The sequence below is a fragment of the Copadichromis virginalis genome, linkage group LG4 (assembly GCF_057382275.1).
Source record: "Copadichromis virginalis isolate Kocher_CV1m ecotype Utaka linkage group LG4, C_Virginalis_male_GT1.1, whole genome shotgun sequence".
In the NCBI taxonomy this organism is placed as follows: Eukaryota; Metazoa; Chordata; class Actinopteri; order Cichliformes; family Cichlidae; genus Copadichromis; species Copadichromis virginalis.
The window spans coordinates 20,319,151-20,345,202 of record NC_140621.1 but is presented as its reverse complement, the minus strand read 5'-3'; the positions used below and the strand labels follow the sequence as shown (position 1 = coordinate 20,345,202).

Here is a 26,052-nt window from a genome sequence, read left to right as displayed (position 1 = left end):
TTTATATAAAGTTTACTGTCAAAATTAAAAGTTTAAAAACCACCAGTTTGGTGTTTGTGCGTTCATTTGTTGACAACAGAAGTCTGACCAATCACCGCGCCGTGCGCTCAGATGACGTGCAACGTGTGCGACCCTGCCGTCAACATGCGGGATGGATGGCGGTGTTGACTGTAGCCAACGTGTGACATGAGAAATAAGTAGTATACGCCGCCTGTACTCTCTACATCACTTCTTTTTTGGGCCATTTCTCACGGGCAAGATGGCAAATACCAACCTTCAGTTCAAAACCAAGTGAGTTTTACTTTCTGCACGTGTGAGCTGGAGATCATGTAGCAAGCTAACACGAGCTAGGCTAAGGTGTTATATGAAGTTGTTGAATCCACTGTTGCCGTTTTCTTGTTCCTTTACAGTTATGCTGTTTCCAGCAAGATCGAGCCATTTTACAAAGGGGGGAAAGTGCAGGTGGGTGCTCGGCTTTGATGTGTGTGTGTGTGTGTGTGTGTGTGTGTGTGTGAAGCTTCTATTAATGTCTTTTGTGACACTTTTGTAACAATGCGCTGGTATAAAGTTGAGCGAATTGCACAAGGTATACAGGAAGTGCAGCAAAATCAAGAAAGTCCTGACTTTGTTTCTTGATAATCATGACAAACAGATGTTTTCAGAGTCTCACACATCTGTTTTAAGTCTGTATGACAATAACCAAGATTACCTTAAATCTGACCTCTCCCCTTTTTTTCCAGATCAGCAAAGATGAGAAATACATCTTTTGCACCTGTGGCTCTCGAGTCAATGTTTTGGAGATCAGCACTGGGAAGATCATTCACTGTGTTGAGCATGTGAGTTCAGCATCTAACATCAGGGGTGGGCAGTTTATTTTTACCAGAGGGCCACATGAGAACCTGTGTCTCTTGTGGAGGGCTGCGCCAAAAAAGTTGAACTGACTTCAGCTTGGCATTTCTTTCATTTTGTATAAACTGCTCCCAGTAAAAGTAGATGTTACAACGGGGCAATAATGATGAGAATTAGGTTAACTAAAAGCACAGACATTTTTTCACTGTTTATTCAACATCCCCAGAGATGGCTGTGAACAAAATGTGCATGTTTGTTCAACATTTAAAAGACTTTAAACTTGCAGCTGTAGTTTAATAACTTCATCTGCATTTGTTGATTTCTTGTTGAGTGATGGAAATCTAGTTCTGTTTTGGACTTGAACAAGTGCATTACAGTCAAGTTCTGTGTCCAAGGTTGAAATGTGAAGAGCAGCAGACAGGTGATCTCAGCAGACAGAACATCATCTGGATTTGTTAAACTTCCATCATTCAGAGTTTTTGTTCACAGTGTGATTCAGCTCTTTTGCTTTGGGGAAGTTAACTATTTTAGTTATATCTACAACATGGTTAATTTGTAGCTGTGACTTATACAACACCTCCTGGTGTCTGATTCAGTGGGAAAATACCAATTTCAGTCACTCTTTTCCTTCACCTGTCATTGTTCCTGTCACATTTAGATAGCCATCGGTTGTAATGCCTGCCAGTTTGTCCCATGGCAGAAACACCCTATGTGTGCAGTTACCTCCATGAAGAAATCACTCCCTGTCTTAGTGCCTTGCTGCTCTGTAATATACAAAGAAGACTAACCAGGTTGTGTCGCAGACATCCCAGCTCTCGATCAGAGCCAAAGAGATAAAGTCCAAATTGTCCGCTTACCTTTTTAACCGAAAAATTAAGATTTTCCTCAGTGTCCTCAATCCCTCTTGTTACAGTTTACCTCTCCAGGTAAACTGTAACAAGAGGGATCTCAAATGCTTCTTTTTATCTCAGCGCATATTAGCACAGCAGTGCACCAAACACTCTTTCATAAACTCCCAGTCAGAGAATGAGATACTGTGTTTTGGGGTTTTTTTTGTTTTGTTTTTTTTGCGATTTTGTGAGAAACCACAAAGCGGATCCTCATTGCTCCATCCCTGCTGGACGTGTAAAACATCTCATAAACCTTCATAAACATCTGCTCTAGTATGTTTACAGTGAATCTGCATTCTCATGCACATCTAACAATTGAAAAATCTCTAGTTTCATCTTGGAAAGAGATCCAAATTGCTTTGGGGTTACATCATGAAGGGCATCTAGCCCAAATGATCTGCCAAATTAAACAGCACTGCCTGCTGTGATGAGCCTTTGTCTCACAGAAACCTTGGCTACTGCATCTTTACTGTCTTTATATCAACAACCTCATTCTAACTATTGCCATTGGTGATTTATCAGTCTTCTTTCTTTTTGTGAATAAAATGTACTTCCATGTTTCCTGTCTGAATATTTTGTTGTTGTTTTTTCTCCGGTAGGATGATCAAGAGGACATCACGTCATTTGCTCTCAGCTGTGATGATGAGGTACAGAAATGCCTGAGTCACTTCTCATTAGATCAGTCACATTTGTGTTTTCAGTATTTTCAGCTGTCACCCTGTACAACAGGACTCAGTTGGTCTTTGCTTCGTGTCTCTCCACAGATGCTGGTAACAGCCAGCCGGGCGCTGCTGCTTAAGCAGTGGGATTGGAGGCAGGCTAACTGCACTCGGTCCTGGAGGGCTATTCACACTGTTCCCGTAGCTAGTATGACCTTTGACTCCACCTCTACTCTCCTAGCCACAGGTCAGCTACCACATGATTTATTAAAAAGAAAAGCTTCTCCCTGATATCTGCTACGTGTGTGTGTGTGTGTGTGTGTGTGTGTGTGTGTGTGTGTGTGTGTGTGTGTGCAGAGCCACTATATATATATATATATATATATATATAAATATATATATTATTGTTTCTATTTATTTACCTGCAGGTGGCTGTGATGGCACAATAAAACTTTGGGATGTGGTGAAGCAGTATTGCACTCATAACCTGAAAGGGTCATCTGGTGTTGTACAGTAAGTCTCAGGCTCTCATCTTAAAATGATGTATATTCGTATATCATACCATTTTTCTGCTGCTTATCTGGGTCTGGGCTGCAGGGGCAGGAAACTAAACAGGTACAAAGGCGCTTCCAAGCCAGCATGTCCTGGGCCTGTCTCAGGGCCTCCTTCTTCCCAGTAGGACATGCCCAGGACATGCTGGAGAGATGACATTTCTCATCTGGATTGGAAATGCCATCCTGATCAGTTGCCCAAACCACCTCAACTGGCTTTTATACTCAGTGCACTCTTTTACACAGCAGATTGGTACAGTGTCTGTGATGGACACTATTGCCGCACCAGTCCATCTGTCAGTCTTCCACTCAGCTCTTCCTTCTCTCATGAACTGGACTCACAATTATTTTAATGTGATAACTTAAAAGAGGCAATGTGGAAGTTTCAAATTGATACCAATGGGTTTATCTACCAGGAGGTTGAGAGGTAGCACTGGTGGCTGCCAGTATTTTTTACAAATGCTCATATGTAGCAGGTTTTAACAATAATATGAAGAAACTAGAAACAAAGGAAATATTTTGTGTCTTTGTGCAGTTTGGTCCAGTTCCACCCAAATACCGACCTGCTGCAGCTTTTCTCCTCCTCTTTGGACTGTGGCATCCGGATATGGGACCTGCGCTCCAGCCAGTGTGTGTGTGTCCTGCAGAGCCACTACAGTGCTGTGACATCTCTCAGCTTCAGTCCCGATGGTAACGCCATGGTCAGGTACTGTGATATTTTAAATCAACCTCAGACTCCTTTTTGTTTGTGTAGCGCTGTGTGTTAAAGTCCTGTGCTCTTTCAGTTCTGGCAGAGACAAGATCTGCACAGTTTGGGACCTGAAAACTCGCAAAGCCAAGAGAACTGTTCCAGTCTATGAGGTAAGCTCGTCAATTTAGATTCATTTTAACTTAAATACATTTTGTGCTCTTCATTTGGGGAGAAAACTGGAGCTTTATTTGTGTGTATGTGATCTTACAGGCTGTGGAGGGTGTTGTAATTCTTCCTGGAAGTACAGACTTGGCTGAGATCAGAGTAAAGAGCAAGGACTTGCATTTCATCACAGCTGGAAGCAAAGGTCTGGCTGCTAAATACCGTATTTTCACGACCATAAGGCGCACTGTGCTAAAAGGCGCAGTCTCAGTTATGTGTGCCCTTACTGTATTTAACACACACATAAGGCGCACTGGACCATAGGGCGCATACAAGTACCGTATGCGTATTTAAAAATAAAGCGGGAGCAAACCTGAATTCGGTACCTTACTCACATTTCTATTGCCGGTAATCGTCATCATCAACAACACACAAGCATACAAGTGTGCGTATTTAAAAATAAAGCAGGAGCAAAACAAAGTTTGGTACTCACATTTTTATCATCAATCAAACCCATCGAAGTCCTCATCCTCTGTGTCTGAATTGAACAGCTGCGCTAAATCTCCATCAAACATGCCAGGTTCACTTTCTTCACCGTCAGAGTCACTTTCCGTGCCGTGCGGCTCCTCGGAAATGATGCCGGCTTTTGCGAAAGCTCGAACAACAGTGCCAGCAGACATGTTAGCCCAAGCATCTACAATCCATTGGCAAATTGTGGCGTAACTCGCCCGGCGCTGCCTTCCACTCTTAGTGAAACTGTGGTCTCCACCGGTCATCCATCGCTCCCAGGCCGCTCGCAGCCTTACTTTGAACGGGCGGTTCACACCGATGTCCAGCGGTTGGAGTTCCTTTGTCAGGCCTCCCGGAATGACAGCAAGCTCACAGTTCATTTGCTTCACAAGTTTTTTCACATCGGCTGTGAGATGGGCACGCATAGAGTCACAGATCAACAGCGATGGTGATGCGTGGAAAAAACCACCTGGTCTCCTTACGTACACCTCCCTCAGCCAGTCTTTCATCATTTCCTCATCCATCCAGCCCTTTTCATTTGCCTTAATGATGATTCCTGCTGGAAACTTCTCTTTAGGCAGTCTTTCGCTTAAAAATCACCATAGGTGGCAGTTTCTGTCCATTAGCATGGCAGCCAAGCACAACAGTAAAAGAAGACTTTTCATACCCCGTTGTGCGTATCGCTACCGTGCTGGTCCCCTTCTTCTCCACAGTGTGACTCACCGGGATGTCAAAAGTGAGCGGGACCTCGTCCATGTTTGTGATGTGGCTGGGCTGGATGTTTTTGTCGGCGATGTGTTTGCTGCAGTAGGAGCGGAAGATGGCCAGCTTTTCCTTATAATCCGCTGGAAGTTGCTGCGCTACCGTAGTCCTGGTCCGGATGGAAAAATGGCACCGTTTCATAAAACGAAAGCACCAAGACGGACCTCCTTGGAAATGTTCAATGTTCATCTCTTCAGCTAGTGAAACTGCTTTTAGCCGAATGGTGACCGTCGAAACGCTTCTCCCGCTCGCTCTTTGCTCGATGATCCACCGCTCGAGTCTTTCCTCCAACTCGAGCCACTTCGCCTTATGTCCGCGGAAACTCAGCTGCGTTTTCTTGACCTGCCGGAGCTTGTTTTCCAGCTTCCTCCATTTGCGAACCATCGATTCGTTAATCTTAAATTCTCTCGCCGCTGCTCGATTTCCATGTTCCTCCGCGTAGCTGATGGCCTTCAGTTTAAACTGTGCTTCGTAAGCGTGTCTCTTTGCCATTTTCAGGGTTGTTAAAACAACGATGTTCCACATAATGCACATACCTGTCCTTTTATACAGGTATGTGTGATTGTCCCGGTATATACGATCAACGCCCACACTTCACCCTTTAACGTTCTCATGGTGTTCTCTACTACGTCCTCCTTACAACACATAGGGCGCACCGCGCTATAGGGCGCGCCGCACTTTTTGAAGAAAATCTAAGACTTTTAAGTGCGCCTTATGGTCGTGAAAATACGGTACCTCAAATATTTATATAAATGTCCTTTATCTCCTCTGTGTCACTCATCTTCTCTCCTTTCTTTCTCCTAGGTGTATTAAGGGTGTGGGAGGCCAGCACGGCACGTTGTGTCTACACGCAGACCCTTCCCTCCACCCTCCCCTCTGCCTCTGAGGAGGATGAGAACGACAACCCCCGCAGTCTGACATACCTGTTTCACCTGCCCGCCTCAGCTAGACTGGCCACAGTCACTGCAGAGCACAACATACTGCTGTATCAGCTGCCTGCTCTCACCACACAGCAGCAAGTGGGTACTGGGGTCACGTCTTAGTGGACTGCTTAGGTCCAATACTTACATGACATCACACTACAGCTTCAAACATCTGTTAGTTGTTTCTTTTTCTTACTTTTACATACACATTAAAAATAAATCATTTTTTATGGAATTGTTTGTTTCCCTGGTACACAGAAAGAGAGAAGTAAAAAAAAATCTTACAAAAATAATAAAATATATCATCACCAGCTATGTAATTGTTATTTTAAACATTGGTATCATCTCAGAAGGTTCACTATGTTTCTATTTTTTGCTGTTCTGTGTATCTGCGTATTAGAATTAACGGTCACTCTCTCCTCGGTTGCTCTATTCACCCTCCCGCTTCAGTTTGTGGGCTACAGTGACGAGGTGCTGGACGTGAAGTTTCTGGGAAAAGGTGACAGTCACATCGTGGTGGCCACCAACAGCTGCCAGCTGAAGGTTTTTGAGCTGCTCACCAACAGCTGCCAGATCCTCTATGGACACACAGGTGAGTCGCCAGCAGAGGGCAGTGTGTGTGTATGCTTACATGTGGAAACACCTACAGTATGTGTGTTCATGTACAGCAAACTACAGTCCAGAGACATGCATGTCAGTTTAAATGGGGTTTCTAAATTGGCTGTAGGTTTGATTGTGAGTGTGCAGCTGTCGGTCTCTGTGTTGAGCCTTTGATTGGCTGATGACCTGCTTAGGATGCAGCCTGTGATAGGCTGCAGCAACCACATGGAATTAGAGAAGCACTAAAGCAGGGATGTCAAACTCATTTTACATGATGGGCCACATATAGCCCACAATGAGTGGGCCTGAGTAGTGAAACGGCTCTTTCTCTCAATGTAAATTAAGTTTAACTAAACATTTAATTCCTGAGATATCTTATTATAGGATAAATAATTGTAATTTCAACTGTAGGACTCAGTTATGTTTAACATCTCTGCCATATGCCAACAAGTCATCATAGTTATTTGTAGGGGATGTAACTGCAACAGACTTACAATGTACGTAATGTAGTATAGCACAAAATCTAATAATAAAAAGAAAGTAAAAGTCTAAGGACAGCTGTTTTTAAAGTAAGGTTGGAAGAACAGAAATGAAGTTCCTGCCAAGTTTTTGCGCAAGAATTCAGAGGTGACACAATGTGGTTGTCTCAGCTTTGGGACTTGCTGAGCAGGTTGGTAGATTTTTATCTCTGCTTATTTTTTTTATCTGCTTATCTTTTTCAGATACGGTCCTCACACTGGATGTGTTCAAAAAAGGATCTCTCTTTGCAAGTTGTGCAAAGGTACGGTTAAAAGAAAGAACGAAGAATTATATATTATATGTGACCAAAAGCTGCTATCCCCCCTTTATTAGGTCAGCAGTAACATTTGTATATTGCATCTGTAGGACAGGTCAGTGCGTGTGTGGCATATGGACAGTGACAGTGGTCAGGTGCGATGTGTGGCCCAGGGCTCCGGCCACACCAACGCTGTGGGCTCCATCTCCTGCTCCAGGTAACACTCTGCCTGCAAGCCGTCTAATAAGCTGGTTTTCTTTACACACGTGACAACACAGATACAAATTGAAGGGGGAAATGACTGTATGTGCATCTGCCCTTGTCTTTGTGCTTGTGCCTAGGATGAAGGCATCATTCGTTGCGACTGGTAGTCAGGACTGTACCGTGAAGGTGTGGGATCTACCTGCAGACTTCTCTGCAGAAGGAGGCATCCATCAGCTAACTGCCCGCGCCACAGAGAAAGCACATGATAAGGTACAAGGCAGAACGTTCTGGTCACAGTCCAAGAAGATCTTGTCCATTTTGTCCAGCACATTAAAGTTGCAGGACAGGTTCACGGTCACCGTGTAGCTGCCATCTTGGGAACAGCTTAGGTCTAAATAAATTAAGGAGAGAGTCATAATCAGTGGTCTCTAGGATATAAAAACCACATGTAAAGAATCACCAGTCAAATCTGATTTATAAAAAAATGCTTGAAGGGTTTGCTGACTGCCCAAAATAAAATTTCATTTGTCTGGTTCCCTGAGAAGTACAATTTAACTTTAGTCACTCAACATTTTGACTTGGTCAATTACTGTGACTTATAACAAGCATTCATATTATAGTTGCAGGAAGCCAAGAAAACATGAGTAAAGACTGGCCATCTCTCTGTATTAGACTAATGGGTAAATATGTCTTATTTACCCACTTACCCACTCATCCCTTGAATTCTTTTTGTTTAAAGGCTTCACTGTGGCATCTTCATATTCTGCAAAACACCTGACTCAGGAAGGTTAGAGGAGCCATATGACTGCGAGTCAGTAACTGTTATTTAAATATAATTTAAAACAAGAAGAATTTAGATTATGATGCTTCTTTTTTAAATAACTCCACAGATGTTGTGTATAATAAGACACACAGATGTGTGAGTCAGCCACCAGTTATGTAAACAGCTTTAAGCTAGTTGGCCTCTTCTGATAAGGAAATGCAGAAAAATCTGATCGTGGATCTGATTTCCAGGACGATGCTGGAAGGTAATCTTTCCTGCTACACCTGCCCTCATCTTACTTGGCAGCATAATAGAGCAATTAAAAGTCAGTTAATAGTGTGCTATGCGTATTTCTTTATACCAGGTTAAACCGAAGTAGGATATTGGTTACTCAAGAGTAAGGTGGAACTGCAGGCAGTGTGGCAACAGGAGTGGAGATTAGGGATGGGTATCGAAAACCGGTTCTTGTTGAGAACCGGTTCCCACTGTTTCAATTCCTTGGAATTGTTTGCCATTTTTGCAAACGATTCCCTTATCGATTCCAGTCGCCCCGAATGACGTCACCACGTTGCGGAGCGTCATTTACCTGGCAGGAAACACGGCGCGTAAGCGGCTCAAACGCTCAAAAGTTTACGAGAACGGATGACAACAGGGCAACTTGCAATACTTGCAAAGTAGATACTTCATTTAAGGGAGGAAACACTACGAATATGCAAAAGCATTTGCTCACAAAACACGTGATAACCTTAAATGAATGTCATGTTTTTAATTCTGCTCCGGACTCGTGAATCTCAACCCAGCAGCAGCGGTAACGTTTGCACGTCCTCTCCCGTTAATGCGGCAGGTAAATAATCAACTAACAGTGCATATTATGTTAGCGCGATCTGCCTTATTACAAAACCTGCTATTACTGTACATGTAGGTGACCATGATGAGAGAGACAGACAGAGTCTGGCTGGCTCAGATGCTGGCAGTTCTCGCTGCAGTCTACCGGTAGCGTCTCCTTTCAGGCCAGGATAGACAAATGTCACCGAGCAGTGACTAAGTTTGTGGTAAAAGGCTTGAACCAGTGTTGCCAACTCCTCAGTAAGGAAAATCGCTATTGGCTGTCCTAAAAGTCGCTAGAAGTTGCTAAATGATGTCATCGCCTGATTTGCATAATTGGTCATGCTAATCTAATTGTAACCTATGTTGTTGAAGAGAGAAATAACATCGTGGAAGAGACATTAAGTGAGTAAAAAACTTCCTAAATGCATTTAGTTTATTTAGAACTACAAATTAAATTTATTTTAGCAATTATTGTTTTTTTTAATGTCACAATTCCAACCCTGCTCCTTTACCCGGGCTTGGACCGGCAAAAGTGACCTGAAATAGGCACTCTGGTGGAGTTACTTTGTGTGTGTGTTTATAAGTAGTTTTAAACCTTGTGATCCACAAAACAGCATACGAGTAAAAGAAGAACTGACTGCGTTACAGCACCCACTGCTTGTTGAGAGTAAAATCGATACGCGCTTTCACGTCCTTTTTTTAGCGACCTTTTTTCTAAAAAAAAAAAAAGTCGCTAAGGGGTCTGAAAACTCGCTAAATATAGCGACAAAGTCGCTAAGTTGGAAACACTGGCTTGAACCCATTTGCCACAGCAGATGCCCCCAATTTTAGTTAAGTGAATGTGTTTAATTGTAGGCAGGGACATTACTGGATATTCTTGTGTAATTGCTACTGAATAATTTATGTTATGCTTTGTTATTGCTACAGAAGAATATTAATTTTATTATTTTACATTTACAATTTTTTTTCCTGGGGACCCTGTGACACCCATTGAAGAGCCGTAGGCTGGATCTCTTAAGATCTCACTGTTGGGTTTGTAAGGCCATGTTACTCCTAAATTTCTATCTTGTTCAAAGAGAAGATATAAAACAAAGTTCTAAGCTAATCGAACTTAGTGTTCTCCTTTTTTAAAAAGAATCGATAAAGAATCGAATCGTTAAACAGAATCGAAAATGGAATCGGAATCGTGAAAATCTTATCAATACCCATCCCTAGTGGAGATCATGAATTTCTTTGGAAACTTTATCACATTAGTTGATCCCAATTCAGTTATTACTTCAGTCTTTTAAAAAAAAATACATGTACTCATTCAAACCTTCATTTATAGGAAGCGCATCAGTTTTGTTAAAACGTCTGGTCCTTTTCTCCTCTACCTTCCACGTCATGTCTCCAGGATGTAAACAGTGTTGCCGTATCACCCAATGACAAGCTGCTGGCTTCAGGTTCCCAGGATCGCACAGCCAAGCTGTGGTCCTTGACGGGGGAGGGAACAGTGAGCCTGCTGGGGGTGTTTCGGGGCCACCGTCGTGGCGTCTGGGCCGTTTGCTTCTCTCCTGTGGACCAAGTGCTGGCCACCACCTCTGCAGACGGCACAGCCAAGCTGTGGAGCCTGCAAGACTTCAGCTGCCTCAAGGTGGGACATTTACTGTCCACGTGTCAGAATCACAGCAGTCTTATGGTGTTGCATAAAAGTAATCATGTTCAGACATTAGTGAGGTCTAATTTGTAGCTATATTGCTTCATTGTTTCTCCCCCTGTTCTTACTACTTTTTTAAAGACATTTGAGGGCCACGATGCATCGGTTCTTAAGGTCATCTTTGTGAGCCGAGGCACTCAGCTGCTCACCAGGTAAACGCACCGAACACGAAACCAAATACACGCCCACGCTGCGGATCGATGTGAATGCCCAATCCAGACTTTAAAAATCATGGCTTTGTTTCTCATCTTATTTCAGATATGAATCTGTCGTAGTTTGCAAAGCTTCCTCATTTATAGTAAGACAATGAAACAAACCCTGTAATTTAAAACCAAAGCTGAAAGGTCAAGAGGCTTGTCTGTGTCTCAGTGAGAAATATCTTTCAGAGGTTTGGTGTTTATAGATGGCAGAGATTGAGAAAATTATGGGAACCATTAATTGTATCTTTGTTTCCATCTTTATTGTTCCCTGTTGTTTGCAAGAGTACAAGAAATCAGAATAGAGTACAGGTACACTGACCTAATGAATAATTCAAGCATAAAACGACACCTAACTCATAATTATATCCAATAGATAATAGAGAACCAATATAGTACCACGTTTAAAAAAAAAAAAAAAAAAAAAAAGTGCTTTTGCACCAACAAGTTTATTTCCAAAGTGCTATGAGCTAAAAAAGTTGCTGTGATTTGCAGTGAGTCCTTAAAAAAGTGAGGAAATAAGTGGAGGACAGAAGAATCTATCTACAGCAGGTTTGCAGTATCTGAAAGTCAGGTCGATGAGGGGAGGGAAAAATTCAGCAAATATGGGAGACGGGATCTGTGAGATGCACTGGCCTTTCTGTTGATCCAACTACTGTTCACTGAAGTCTCATCAGAAATGGTCAGTGGAAGGGTAGAGTGTCAAGAAGCTGTTTTTAAGGAAGGGAAATGGGGAGAAAATGACAACGTATGCCAAATTACACAAGAACTGGACTGTAAATCAGTAACATCAGGTCTGGTGGGTTCGCTCACATGTTTTGGGTCATATTGATTATTAAAAAAAAATCTAGCTTGTCTCTTAAATCTTGGTCATACTATGTTTCATAAAGGAGGATCACATATTATAAATACATTGGTGAATGACTTGTAATCAACAAATCATTAGACAGTGGTTTCACAGTCAGACGTATCCTGATCCGTGGTCTGTGGCAACAGCGGATATGCTCATTTCAAGGCTTCAAAGCATGACTGTGGAAACCCAACAAATGACATAATGGTAGCTATGTCAGTTTTTCACGCTGTGTCTGGTTTCCACACAGTAATTAATAATTGTTTTCCATAGTGGCTCCGATGGTTTAGTGAAGCTGTGGACCATCAAGACCAATGAGTGTGTGAAGACACTGGATGCCCACCAGGACAAAGTGTGGGGTCTCCACGCCAGTCGCAAGGATGACAAGATGGTTACTGGCTCAGCAGACTCTAACATCACCGTGTGGTCGGTAAGTAGCATTCGGCTGCTAGCCTCCAGCTGGATAGGGAATAAGAAGGGAAGGTAACTTTGGCCTTAAACACTTAGCAGTCAGTCTTCTAAACAAATACTGACCACCAAAACGAAGAGTTTCACTTGTTTTTCCATTAGTGTTGCTATTTTCTCTATGACTTAACCTAAAAACTGCGTCACAATTATACAATGGATTTCATGGTGTAATCCACAAAGTTAAATAAAGATTGAAATGGACAATGAGAGGAAGTTTTAACTTGAAGAATTGTTTTGGGGTTTTTTAACAGTTAATAAATACTTTCCATGTTCAGCAGGCACTTAACTTCACTCCTTGGTTGTTTTTTTTAATCACCATTTGCACAAAGTGATCAGTCAGGTAGGGCTGCACGATTTTGCATAAAATGAGAATCACGACGATTTTTTGGCTTAGAATTGAGATCACGATTCTCTCACGATTTTCTTTTCCAATATAAACATTTATTGCACTTATTAACTGCACATCAACTTCGTAACAGTTGAGACTGAACATAAAAACAATAAATAAACATAAAAACAATAAATGTCTCACGTTTTGTTGTTGCTGCAAAACGTTGTACTGCTTGAAATTCCGTCTCCACCGTTGCTCGACGCTGCGTGTATAGAGCAGGTAGTGCAACAATAGAAAAATAGTTGCGGGACGGCACTGTGTAGCGTTTGTCTAGGGTGTTGATCATTTTCCTAAATCCCTCGTTTTGCACAGTGTTGATGGGAGCCATATCTTTGGTCAGGTGATAAGTGATAGCCTCCGTAATTTCTTTGTGCCTGCGGGAGTTCGACGGGTATAGGGAAGCGCTGTATAAGGTTCCCGTTATTGATGTTTGGGTGGTTGACCGGGACGGATTTTCTCCTGTCACTTTCTCGTCATCCCTGACGTGTTCTCCGTTGTTTTTTCCCTGCTAATTTTAGCATCACACGGCACAGCTTCTGTATCACGTGGTATAAGGCTCCGCCCTTGTCATTTGTTGAGCAGGAAGAGTGAGCGCTTGTTTTCATGCAGATTACGTCCCGGATCAAAATGCGGTACAATCGTCGTCGTCTTTTTTTCTTTTTTTTCTTTTTTATTAAATCGTTGTCATTTGGAAATGAGATCGCACATAAGTATGAATCGAGATCGCGATTTTCTAACGATTAATCGTGCAGCCCTACAGTCAGGTAGCTGTGTTGTTGTGACAGTAGGGAGTTTACCTTCTGAAGTATCCCTTAAGAGGGATTCAGTGCACATCTTATCTAGGTGGTAATGTTTGCTTTTTTAAAATTTATTTTCCCTTTCTGTGTTTTAAAAAAAATGTGTGTTCAGTAGATCTACAGTTTTCTCTGTTGTGCACATCTAGGATGTGACTGAAATAGAGCTGGCAGAGGAGCAGGCGAAACAGGAAGATCAGATACTCAAGTAAGTTGCACACGACATCTCTGACAGCAAGAAGAGGGATTTACTATCGTAGAACAGGCACACCTGCACCATCCATCCTCCTCTCCACTCCGTCTGCAGGGGTGGACACACTCTTTGTTTTGCTTTTAGGCGTGTGGAAAGGATCACTCAACATCACTCAGACATGATCTGCTTTTGTTTTTCCATCTGTTTTGACATCCTGCCTGTCAGCAAGTCCCTCAGATGGTTTTTGTGATTTGCTTGGCTGTGGAGGTTCGCAGGTCAAAGCTGTCAGTAAAGTATGAGTGTGGGAGTGCGTGCTTTGCTGTTCTGATAAGCACAAAAAACTTTAGGTTTGCAGTATGTGAAACAATAAAGAATTTATTTCTGTATTAAATGTTAATTTGCACTTTTAAAGAGTACATTTCAGCTCCATGTTTTTATTCTTGCTAAAGTAGCTTTGCATGATTCCCACAAATTCCGGCCCACAGTTCATCAACTATCTGAAACAATCATTTTTAACTATATTTTCTTTCTTTATTACGTTTTACAGCGTTCCCTATTGATACAGACTGCCCACCCTCATTTCCATTCATATTACTCCAAAGTAATTGACAGAAAAATAAATAAATGACAGGAAAGTTTCTATTTTTCCACCATTAGTGAGTCCACGGTAAATGGATAGTCTGTGCAATGAGCTATAATAACTTTTTCTGTTATGATGGGGAAAAAGAGGCCTACAGGCTGTCAGTAAGTGATCATGATACAAATTCCCTGCAGTATGTACAGGTGTGTGCGTGTGTGTTTGTGTCTCTGCCTACGAACCCACACCTGTATGTTTGTTGTGTCTGAAGGCAGCAAGAGCTGTCCAATCTGCTCCACGGGAAGAAATATCTGAAGGCCTTGGGTCTCGCCATCTCACTGGACCAGCCTCACACCGTGCTCACTGTTATCAAAGGTACCGACTCTGTCACACGGATCTATCACACTTTGGTCTTTAGTGTCTGACTTTGATTAGCTGTGTGCATGTAAAGTCCAAATTAGATGCTCATCTACGCCTGTCCTTTAGCTTTTCACCTGTGGTTACCTGGAATGTTGTTATTTTTCTTCTGTACGGCTGCTTTGTTTTAAACGTTGAGTCACTCGAGCACTGACACATGCAGCTCTGGCAAACAGTGGGTCTGTGAACATATAATAACACACACCTCGTTTCTGCGCTCACTCTCTTTTGTTCAGTGACATGTAGTTAAAACTGCAGTGACATATTGTTAATCTGAAGCTGTAACGTCTCAGTATTTTGGATTTGCTGCACTACTTATTTGTGTTAGTACAAAGCAATTTCATCGAAATGGAAGAAAATGTCCTGTTTTGTAACAGCAATGCTCATTTTTCACACCATGTTTGATTGGCTTCCACAGAAGGAGTTTTTTGGTTTGTTTGGTAGTTTAATCCTTCCACTGTTTATAGTATAATTTGAACACACCAGGATAGTTGGACAAAAATAAAATGGTTCATAGTTGGTGTTTCACAGTTTGCTTTGGAGGTGTCTTCATGTCACTGGCTGCAAGTTTGTTTTTTTGAGAAATCATGACATTCAGATGGCACCAGACAAAACTGTGCCATTGCCAAGAACAGCCGTAAGTGAGACAAACATTGAGCTATCGACACAGCTGAATGGATGGACTCTGGAGAGAGTTTGCTGAGTCCATGTGTCAGACCCTATATGAACAGACTGTCTGCTGACTCTGACTAGTTGTCCCATGTTGCTTCCAGCGATCCGTGAAGGAGAGAATAGCTCCGAGCTGTTGGAAAAGACGCTGCTGAAGCTTCGACAGGATCAAAAAGGTAGCCTGTTAAAAAGAGAATGACTGTGTTTTTACACAATACCAATACCTGTCATTTCAGACAGTGATACAGAAGTTTCCTTCTTTCTTTCTTCTGTTTTCTTGGATCCACTCAGAGTCAGTTCTGCGCTATTGTGTGGTGTGGAACACCAACGCCAGGAACTGCCTGAATGCCCAGGCTGTCCTACAGGTGCTCCTCACACACCTGCCCCCCGAAGAGCTGCTGCAGTACCAGGGAGCCCGATCACACCTTGAGGGCCTCATTCCATACACAGGTTAGGAGGGGGAACGAGTGCTTTGACGAACAGAGACCAAAACTGCATCAGACAAAAAAGAAGAAAAAGCTTTTACTCTGATTATTTACTCAAAGTGGCCACAGATTGATCTAAACTTTAGAAACACTCAGAAACGTACAAATAAGTGTCTCATATACGGAATAGAACACTAGAGTTAAAGGAATGAAAACTGAAAGTGTGACCCTTTCCTTGTAGCGTTCTGTGAAAATTAGGTGTGTGCAATGTTATGTAAAGAGTTCAGACTGCAGGGGTTTGATTGTAGTATGTGGTTAATTAGAGAAACTGGATAGACAATAGAAAAAAGGATGTTTTGGTCTTTATGCCATGTTTATTAAACATGATATACATGAGTACAATCAATTTTCCTACATGGAAAAAATAACTGTTGTAAATTAACAGACTTTTTACTTTCTTTTTTATTTATTTATGGTCATTTTCCCCACAGAGAGACACATGCAGAGGATTGGGCGTCTGCTGCAGGGCTCCATGTTCTTGAACTACATGTGGCAGAAAATGAGAGTGGCCGGAGCGCCGTCCAGGTGAGACTCTGCTCTGAACGCTTTGACAAATCACCGCGCTGAATGTTGACTGAATCCCGGTGTTTCCGAAACAACACTGGCACCTTTCTAATATTGACTCTCGTGCTGCTTGTTTGTGGTTTCAAAGCAAATTGTTATATTAAAGGAAAATTTCACCACAAAATCAGATTTAAGTTTGTGTTTGTTTTGTTTTCCAATCTAATTAGAATGAAGAACCGCTGACATGAATGAGGTGTCAACTTTTAACAGCATATTTGACCGTTTGGCTCTCCAAATGTAGTGCAGGAGCAGCCTTAAACCAAAGCTGGAAACATGCTCTGTGTAATTAGCTATGTGAGGTTATTAAATGAAAATATTTTTAGTTTGTCAGCCTAATTTATGCTGTTATATCTTCTCCAGTACGGGCCAAGATGAAGACATGGATACGACACCTCTGGCACAGGCTCAGCCTTTCTTTGTGATCGACAAGGAGAAAAAGAGCGGCAGCGACGAGAGACGAGACGAAGGCAACAACAGCGACGGTGAACAAGACGAAGATCCAGATTCCTGTGTTGAAGATGAAGAGGAGCTCGAGGATGTCAGTGCCACCAACAAAGCCTCCACCGACAACGGGCGAGTGGAAAACGGAGCAAGCCACAAAACTAACGGCAAGCACCACTCTGAGAGCGAGGAGAGCTCTGAAGAGGAAGACCAGGAGGAGGAAACGACAGTTAAAAAGACAAAAGGTCTCCCGGTTTCTTCGGCTCAACAGTGCCAGACTTTTGCCAGCTGACAGGAATCAGTTTGGAAACAATAGGTTTTCTTATCTCAGATTATTGGCAGCTGGAGACAGTTCAGATGTGAAATGATAACATTTGTTAGGACGGCTTCTCTACAGACTTTAAGTCATGTGCCAAAGCATCAGCTCCTCCATGCAGATTTTAATGACCCTGACTTCTTCAGACAAAAAAGAGGAAAAGGGGACGCGCAGGAGGAGGAAACCTGGACCATCTTCACACTCACCACATGCCATTGTGTTGTTCTGCAGTAGTGCAATGTCCTGATCTACCAGCTCAACTAAATGAACACACTTTTATGTAACCCAGACAGCAGTTTCCTCATATAACCGTGGAGTATTTTGTCTTCTCTGAAAATGTTAATAAAATAAACAATGTTTGATTTAAAAGGAGTCACATTTTTATTAAAATAAAATAGCTACAAAGGGAGTAAATTAAATTTGAACCCATGGCATTCACTTGATGCACAGGCGTAGAAAAAAGTGTGTCAATTCACCCATTGACACACATTCATACAAATGTGTGTCAATAGGTGAATGAGGCATGTTTTATAAAGTGCCTAAAATGCACAAGAACCAGACCATCTGCTATGTGAGTGAGCGCCAGCACGAGTTGTGGTTTCCTGGCAGGCTTTAGATAAGGACTGCAGTTCTTGAGGATTCATGCTCAGCATGGAAAACGGCTGAAAAATGTCCTTTAGTTTAGATACAGCTTTATCTTCCTGGTTCATCCAGGTTTTTGCAGCACAGGCCCCTGAAAGTGTAAAACAAGCTGAAGGTATGAAAGCAAAAGCAGGATGTCTAAAGGTGTATTATTAGTTCCATTATGGGAAATGTCAGTATTGAATAAACCAGCTCAACTAGAGTTTTAACCCTAGTTGACTCTTGGAATCAAGAAGTAAACCTATCATGCTTTTAAATGACAGGTGAAGCCGGCGCTCTTGGAGGAAACCCAAGCAAGGGCGAGATTGTCCTCTAAGCCTCTGATTTTATGACATTCAAAACCGAACTGCAACATTTTCCTTCTAACTTCATGTGTTTGAAACAAGGTTTAGATGTGAAACATGCCAAAACAAACAGGTTGAGTTCCCCAAAATGCTTTTATTTGCTCTCAGCTACTCAGTAACACGAGTGCACCCAGATCAGATAATGAAGTGTGTGTTTGTTGACTATCCGCACGCACAGGCGGCGGGATAGGCTGCGAAGGTTTTTCAACAGGAATTTAAACAACTTCCACACACTGGTATGCAGACAAACATTTACTTTTCCTGCAGTCAAAATGAGCAGAAGAGCCATCGTTTGTGGAATCTACACAGACTATATGCATATAAGGCACAACACAAGGCTTCCAGTATGGAAAATAAAACGAGGCATGTTAAATGATCGATTGGTCAAAGTGGTGATGATACAGGAGCCATCACATATTCATCTAATCATCTAAAACAAAAGAACAGTTGTTCTTCTGTACTTTTATCACTTCAACAGTGACAAAAATAAAGCTTTACTTTTCAAACAGGAACTTTATCGGCTGATGATCTCAGCTTGGGTGACAGAGCACCTTTTGCTGCATTCTTGCGGGTGACAGAAGTACACCGGGAGAGGATCTCCTGGGCGCTCGGTCTGGGTGGCACCTTGGGTATTTTGGGTGATTTGTAGAGCGTGGGATCAGAGACACTCGAGATCAGCCTCCCCCCTGGGCCGCTCGTTGGGCTGAGGGTGTTGCTCGTCCCCGGTGGAGGCGTGCGGCTGAGACGCAGCCATTCATCATTGGCAGTGGGGCTCAGGTTCAGGGACGAGTTAAAGCTGGAGTCGTCACTGAAGCTGAAGTCGGTGCTGTCGCTCATAAAGCTATCCTCACTATCCTCCGTCTGACTCCTGGAGAGGACGCGTTCTTCGTCCTCTCCATCCATCTTCACCGTGATCACGGGCGGAGGAGGGTGAGAGGGAGAGGTGGGTGAAGTGGAGATATCGGTAGCAGCACTGGTACTGTTTGCAGCAGGCTGTGCATGAGGTTGTTCAGACAAAACCTCAAGAGACACAGACCTCTGCCTACTCTCCGGCAGGATCAGGAGAGGTGACGAAGACCTTACGGGGGGATGTTGCAGCAGGCTTCCTTGGGAGAGGCTCAGTTGGGAGTGCTGTTCCAGATTCGAGGATGGAACGAGAAGGGAAGTGTGGCGGCGCTGATCCAGGTGATGGGAAGTGTTATGAATATGAGGGTAGCGGTGGGGCTGCAGTATCATGGTGGGAATGTAACCCATTTTCCCACTGGATCTGTTAGATGACAAGAATGAAGAAATCAAAGTAATTTAAAATTGGAAATCATGCATCGTTCTTTTATTTCCACATACATGGCTACATAACAAGTGTCAGGCCTTTTGTGAAACTTTAAGCCATGACAACCGATGTTATGAAAGAAATCCAGTTAAATCAGGCTGCGCTATGGTACAAAATTCTTCTATTTATTCTTTTTTAAATTCGGAAGAGATTTAAATTTCTTTTTCAAAGGAAATTACCATGAAAACATAATCGGTCATTAACTGTCTGTGCTTAAAATAGATTATTCATCTCATTTGAGTTGCCTCTGCTGATTGGTTGACAGGGCAGTGACACTCACTGAGCCTGTCTTTTCTTTTATCAGCTGTTCATCGTTGCGTACTAATGTTCATGCGACCCAACCTGTGTTTCTGGTTTTTTGGCAGTCACAGAGAAAGATCTGGGTGGCTGCAACTCTCATGGCTTGCAAGAATCTGTAACAAAATAACTTGAAATAAAAGTTTCAGCCCAGGCTAGAATACCTGACGAGCCACCAGCCATTTTCAGACTTCTGCAGGACTTCCACCACAGCACCTATGGTTACGGTCACCTCGTCAGTTTTGGTGGCCTTGTAGCTCTTGACTGCAGTGTAGAGTGCTCCTGGAGAGAGAATGAAGGATTAGACATAATGCTTTGCAATATGAATGATATTCACTGAATAAGGAAATACATAATGAGAGTGCAATGTCGTGAGAAAGGGTACAAGAAAAACTGTAGCTATGTGTACCTTTTTCAGGAATCTCCTCATGATCTTCATTATCATCATTTGTCCTCTCCAGATAGGGTGCAGGAAACCAGGCCATCCGCCTGTCTTCAGTCTCCACCAGCCACCATCCTGAATCACCAGAAACATGCATTTTACTGCTCACATTGAGTTATCCGTGTTAACTGAAAGCTGTCGGCTCACCTCCTTTGTCTTTGATGACCACATCGAGTTTGTCACCCTTGGCTACTTTCAAAGGTTTGTTCTTGGAGTCTTTGGTGTCATACGGGGCGACACACGTGTATGCTTCTGTGATAAGCGGCTGGGTCACTTCACCGGCGTTTGCGTGAAGTCCTTCGCTTCTGAGTTCATCCTCCGGGGGCATGATGATGATGCTGAGGAGGAAGAGCAACACAGACGTGCACAATGTCAGAGTCATGCATTCATCTTGCATTATACATATTTATTTATGTACTCGTGCACTCAGAAGATTGAACCTGCAGATACAAGATTTTGCAAATGTTACGGTCCCTAAATTAGATCTGTGTGGGTAACTTTAACTAAAAGCTATTATAAAACATTTATTGTGTAATAAATGTTTAGCCGTACCCGTTTTTGGCAAAGTCCGGCTGCAGGTCCTGGTCTTTAGGGTTCAAGAACTGGATGAGCTCTGCAGACTGAGTCACTCGCTGGTCACAGGACAGGACTGCATTGCAATATTTCTGCAAATATTTCAGGCGCACCAGTGACTTGGTTGGGGCTTTCCCTCGACTTTTTTGCTTCACCCTCCCCTCTGAAATCCCAGAGAACGATTTTAGTTACAATCCCATCGGTCTGTAAGTGAACCATGCGATTCTTGTAAAGCAGCAAGTGTGGTCTACATGACCCGAACATACCTCGAAATCTGGGGACAATTCTGTCAGATTTTCTCAGCTTGTTTGCAGGTGGGAATGCTTTCTTCAGTTGTTTCTGTGAGAAATAATTTGAGTAACAAAACAAAAGTTACCTGGATATGTGCAACTTGGAAAAAACAAAAGAAAGAAGGTGTTTTATACTCACGTGCATTTTCATGAATTCTCGAAAACGTCTGTAAATCACAACACTGCTCTCGTCGGACCAAAGCACAGAAGTCTTGTAAAACTGGAAAAGAAAAGGCAGCTTTTCTCAGGAGAGGCACGCATTTTATTTAATAAAAATACCCACACATAGAACCAGGAAAGTGAAAAATCCTTTGCTGCTTACTTTGGTCTTTTCCTTCTGCAGTACTCCAACTAGATGGATGCTTATGGGATACTGCTTAGCCTCCATAATGACAGCACAGATGGGTGCTTGGGAGCTGCAGTCAAACTAGCTCAGCCTTTTCCAGGTATGTGACTGAAGCAGTGAGGCTCTGCAGGTGAATTTATGCTTCCTCCACCGGAGCAGGTGTGGCTCTGGTTTACGTAGGCAACCAGAGGGGGAAAATCTGCAGTTGTGTACATGCTGGAAATTCTTGCAAATTAGCTTTGGTGCATATCACACAAAATATATTTTCACAAAAAAGTTGAATTTATATTGATATTTATATAAAACTGCAGTTTTTGTTTTTTTTAGTGTTCATTTTTGAAAAAAGAACAGAATTTACTCCTGATTTTCTCTCTCTTTCTTTCTTTGTTACACACACACACACACACACACACACACACACACACACACACACACACACACACACACACATATATATATAAACGATAGTACTGTTTCCTTAACAGTAAATACTGCCCAGAGAGTGAGCTGTGCTTCTTGTTAATGTGTTTTTTTTAGCCTTACACTAAATCTGAGACCAACATTCAGAAAACAACGTGGTCGTGCATTCAGCATCGGCAGACTTTTATACTAAAACAAAACGGTGCCCACATCTTCCAGTCAAGGGTAACAAAGTAACTACTCTGTGTGTTTAAATGTGCACAGAACTCCAAGACTTCTTGTTGCCAAGATTAAAACTTCAACATACCTAACACTGTAATAGGTTACGTTTTATTTTGAAATTTGGATTTAACGGTGACACACAGCTAAGCTCTTTGTGAAACAAAGACAGACAACTTCAACTGAGAGGTTTACATTCAGTGAGTGTGTTTGTGCGAGTGAGAACGTGTGGGAGTGTCAGTGTGTCATTATGAAAATTACCAAGGGTGCAGTACGATACTGCTCGCCTAGTTGCAGAAACCGTTGGGAATGTGCTGAATTATCAGGCAGATTATGTAGATTAGGTGCATGTCCTCAATGAAGACAACATGAAATTCAAATGGGTGCGTCCAGATGTGTGTGACTGATAGAGAGAGACAAGGAGTCCTTCCCACAGCAAGTGATTTTGGGTAATCCCTTACATCTGAGTCCTCCCTTCTTCTATTCTTTTATTCTGTACTGGTGTACAGCTCAGTCTGGACTGGTTTTACAGGTAAGACAAGGATATGCAAAGGCCTCTCTCTCGTTCTCTCCCTCGCTTGGTATTTTCCTCTCTCCCTTTCTTCCTCAAAACCATCTTGTGGAGTGGAAAATGGGGCGAGAGAGAAAAAGCCGCTGCAATAAAACTGAGGAACACTGGAAAGAAAAAAAAACAACCCCAAAACAAAACGAAAAAAGTACAAGCAGACAAGAAAGGTGAAGAGGTCCCCTCTCTTTAACACCGTGTAGATAAGGCGAGTTATTCTCACTCACTGAGAGCTGACAGCCAGAATAGTGCCACAAGTGAGAACCACTCACTATAAAGTCAACAATCAAGAGAGCACACAACCACTTTGTGTCTTGTCACACATCCAAATATAGTTAGAACTCCTTCTCTTTTCTCTCTGCTGCATGCGTGTGTGTCTAAATCACACTACACCTTTTAGAGGCACCAGCTAATTTCAGAAGATAAAAATGTCATTACCGCAAGGTATCTGTTGAGCTGCAGGCACAAAAAAAAGACTCCAATGCAAATTAGGACCTTTCAGATGAAGGAAAGAATAAGCACAGTTAACAGAGGTTCAACGACATTCAGAGATCAAATCAAATCAAATCTGAAAGAAGGCTGCCTTTTGACTCCGATTTTCGAGTCTTTCTCTTTAAGCCTGAGACGGCATTCATCCATGTTATTACAGTGCTTTTTCAAGCTTATGTAATAGAAGAATCCACCTGTGTTTATAATGTGGAGTCAAATATGATCGCGCACACACTCTGAACACCTGTCAAACCATTGTGCGCTTAGTGTGATGGTATTTGAGGATGTGCGCGTGAATACTTGCTCCATAGAATTCCTGATCCAAGCCTGCAGCATGTCTTTGGAGCGCTTTGCCAAGGAAAACAGTTCCAGTTTCATCCAAAGCAAACAAATGCACGATCAGACCCATGGGGTTTAAGCCTGGCTCTTCTTAAGTAAGCAGCTTCTTATAATCTGCAAAAACTAAACTAAAATAACACACTGCAGCAGTTATCGGAAGCAGGATGAGAAATGGTCAGCTCTTGAAGCCACATGTTGACACAAATAGAAGTGGCTTTATGAAACTTTATGTCACCATTTTCTGATGCAATGTAAATCTGGCAAATGACAGCACTTAGCAGCGTGACTTTTGAGCTATACTAGGCTACTACTAGAAATTCCCTCGATGCTAAATTGCACACTCGTGCAATGTATATTCCTGAAATCCTACTACTTCTCACTTCCTTATTTGCCAAACCAAAAATCTGAACTTTATGCTGGAAGTGCATTTTAAACCTTCCTCTATGTTGCTGACTCAACCAGAACCATCCATCGATAATAGCAGCAGAAAACTATGTCAAAGGCAGGTTTTACTGCATAGTATTGCGGGCACATGGAAGTTGAAGTAAACGCTAAAAATCTCACATGTTGATTGATTTCATTCGATTAATATTGCCACCATTCCCTCACAGGAACCGCTGGCACGTGCAAACAACCAGAGCAGTCATCCCAAAACCATTTAAGTGTATAAAAGGTGTGTGTGCATGTGTGTGTGTGTAACAAACAGATGGGACTGCAAGTGTGTGGTTATGTCAGTATACGTGTGTGTGTGTAATAGAAGAAGGTTGATGTATAATGCACTGAGGGTCCAGTTTCCCAAGTCCTCAACGAGTTTCCATAAACATCCAGTGCTGCTGTGTGTGAGATCAGCAAGAGCACACACACACACACGCGCGCGCGCGCGCACACACACACACACACACACACACACACACACACACACAGTTGTATTTCCATGACAGTGATTTACATTCATTTCCTGGAGACTTTGTCTAACCCAAATGTAAAGCTTAATGTTAATTTTGTTTGATAATATGTTGTGTGATGTTTCGTTCTGTGTAGCACTTTTTTTTTACAAGAAGAAAAAAAGTAGAATAAATTAAACACAGAAATGATCAAAAATATTTTTTATATATTAGAGGATCAATTTGCATGATCATGAAGATAATGAAGTAGCACAAATGACACATGTGGTGTAATGAAAAGAACAACTAGTGTTTGTAATGGTAGCGTTGCTAGTTTATTTTATTAATTTACAAAAATACCTGACAATATAGAGCACCACTTCTTTTAAATCCATACAGCTTTGATTCTGATATATAAATATGGATTTATTATGCACGCCTATTAGCATTTAACACTAAAGGAAGATCAAACCAGTGAAATGTTTAACAATGCAAAACTCTTTTATTTGACCAAGTCTTGATAAATAGCTTTCTCATGGTCACTGTGATACAGAGTTAGCATTAGTGACTACTTCCTCATTCAGTTCAGGCTGAAACAGAGGTGAGACTCAAACAATGGCTAACTTTGACTTTTCAGCACTTCCAGCATGTTAGAGGGACTACAAAGTGGGACTATTGCCCAAACAGCTAAACAACAGTATTGATATCGGCTGAGATGGTCACAAGAGAAAAGCAGTTTGGTTTGTGTGGTCAGCTACTGCTAGCTGCTGTTACATGTGATTCAGAATGTACCAAGTAATTGCTGTTATTATAAAACACTCTTTAAAGAGCAGCCAACCATACAAACATGTATCAAAGTTATTTATTTCTCCTCACAGCAGAGTTAGAATACACCATCTTTCATAAAACTTAATTACAGACTCCAAAATAAACATTTCTTCTACATTGCACATTTTACAGTTTTTTGTTAATCATGTAACAAGAGTCATTAGGATAGTAATATCTGCGATCTCCTCGCTTGAGTTAAAAGACTGTAGTGTGAATAGCATTCGCACATCAACTTATACCCGAGGTCTGACCTTTAGCTTAGCCAGATAACACACAGTTTCTCTCATATTATTAAATGTTCATGATTTCAAATAAAGCAACATTAAACTAGTCACCCATCTTAAAAACAACAGGAGCTTTACAGTTAAAATTGTAAGGCAGCAGGTTTTTTCCTAAAGCATCAAAGGTGGTTTTATTCTTTTTCCATCAAGCTTTCACAACCACACACGTGCTTTTAAACATTACAGCAACACATTATTTGATTCTCCAATTTGTTACACTGCAGTCAGAGCTCTGCGTTCATTTTCTTGTGTTCAATCTGAAGTTTTCCAAACTCTTCCCAGAAATATTTTACTTGGCACAAACCCCCCAAAAAACTTTCAATCTCAACTAGATTATGAGTCACTGGTTACACTTGCTGTGCTTCAGGTTGATGGTTAGTATAATTAACCCCCCCCCCCCCCCCCCTTACATTTTACTCCTGATTTAAAATAAATAAATCTCCCTTAAACAGAAGTGATCTGAAAATTAAAATAAAAACTAAAATTAAGTGGTGTAAGAAATTCGACCCATTATTAATCTTTGGCTTGCATAGATAAA

The 26,052-nt window shown here is 42.0% G+C and overlaps 2 protein-coding genes across 2 annotated transcripts; one reads left to right on the top strand and one right to left on the bottom strand.

Moving 5' to 3' along the window:
- Positions 1 to 129: 129 nt before the first annotated feature.
- On the top strand, positions 130 to 17,588 carry tbl3 (transducin beta like 3). Its single transcript, XM_085454102.1, has 23 exons — positions 130 to 291; positions 411 to 462; positions 741 to 836; positions 2,339 to 2,386; positions 2,504 to 2,645; positions 2,827 to 2,911; positions 3,485 to 3,655; positions 3,735 to 3,810; positions 3,911 to 4,007; positions 5,879 to 6,093; positions 6,448 to 6,589; positions 7,320 to 7,378; positions 7,483 to 7,589; positions 7,714 to 7,846; positions 10,561 to 10,800; positions 10,945 to 11,015; positions 12,184 to 12,340; positions 13,713 to 13,771; positions 14,605 to 14,708; positions 15,524 to 15,595; positions 15,711 to 15,869; positions 16,336 to 16,429; positions 16,829 to 17,588. Exons 1-23 carry the CDS (start codon positions 260 to 262, stop codon positions 17,199 to 17,201), a joined length of 2,784 nt encoding a protein of 927 aa, XP_085310228.1. The 5' UTR covers positions 130 to 259; the 3' UTR covers positions 17,202 to 17,588.
- Positions 17,589 to 18,148: 560 nt separating this feature from the next.
- noxo1a (NADPH oxidase organizer 1a) lies at positions 18,149 to 21,606 on the bottom strand. The gene is made up of 8 exons (XM_085454103.1): positions 21,466 to 21,606; positions 21,283 to 21,363; positions 21,120 to 21,192; positions 20,833 to 21,016; positions 20,428 to 20,618; positions 20,248 to 20,355; positions 20,003 to 20,120; positions 18,149 to 19,478 (listed from the first exon to the last, which is right to left on the bottom strand). The coding sequence occupies exons 1-8, from the start codon at positions 21,529 to 21,531 to the stop codon at positions 18,713 to 18,715; spliced, it is 1,587 nt and encodes a 528-aa protein (XP_085310229.1). The 5' UTR covers positions 21,532 to 21,606; the 3' UTR covers positions 18,149 to 18,712.
- Between the last annotated feature and the right edge of the window lie 4,446 nt (positions 21,607 to 26,052).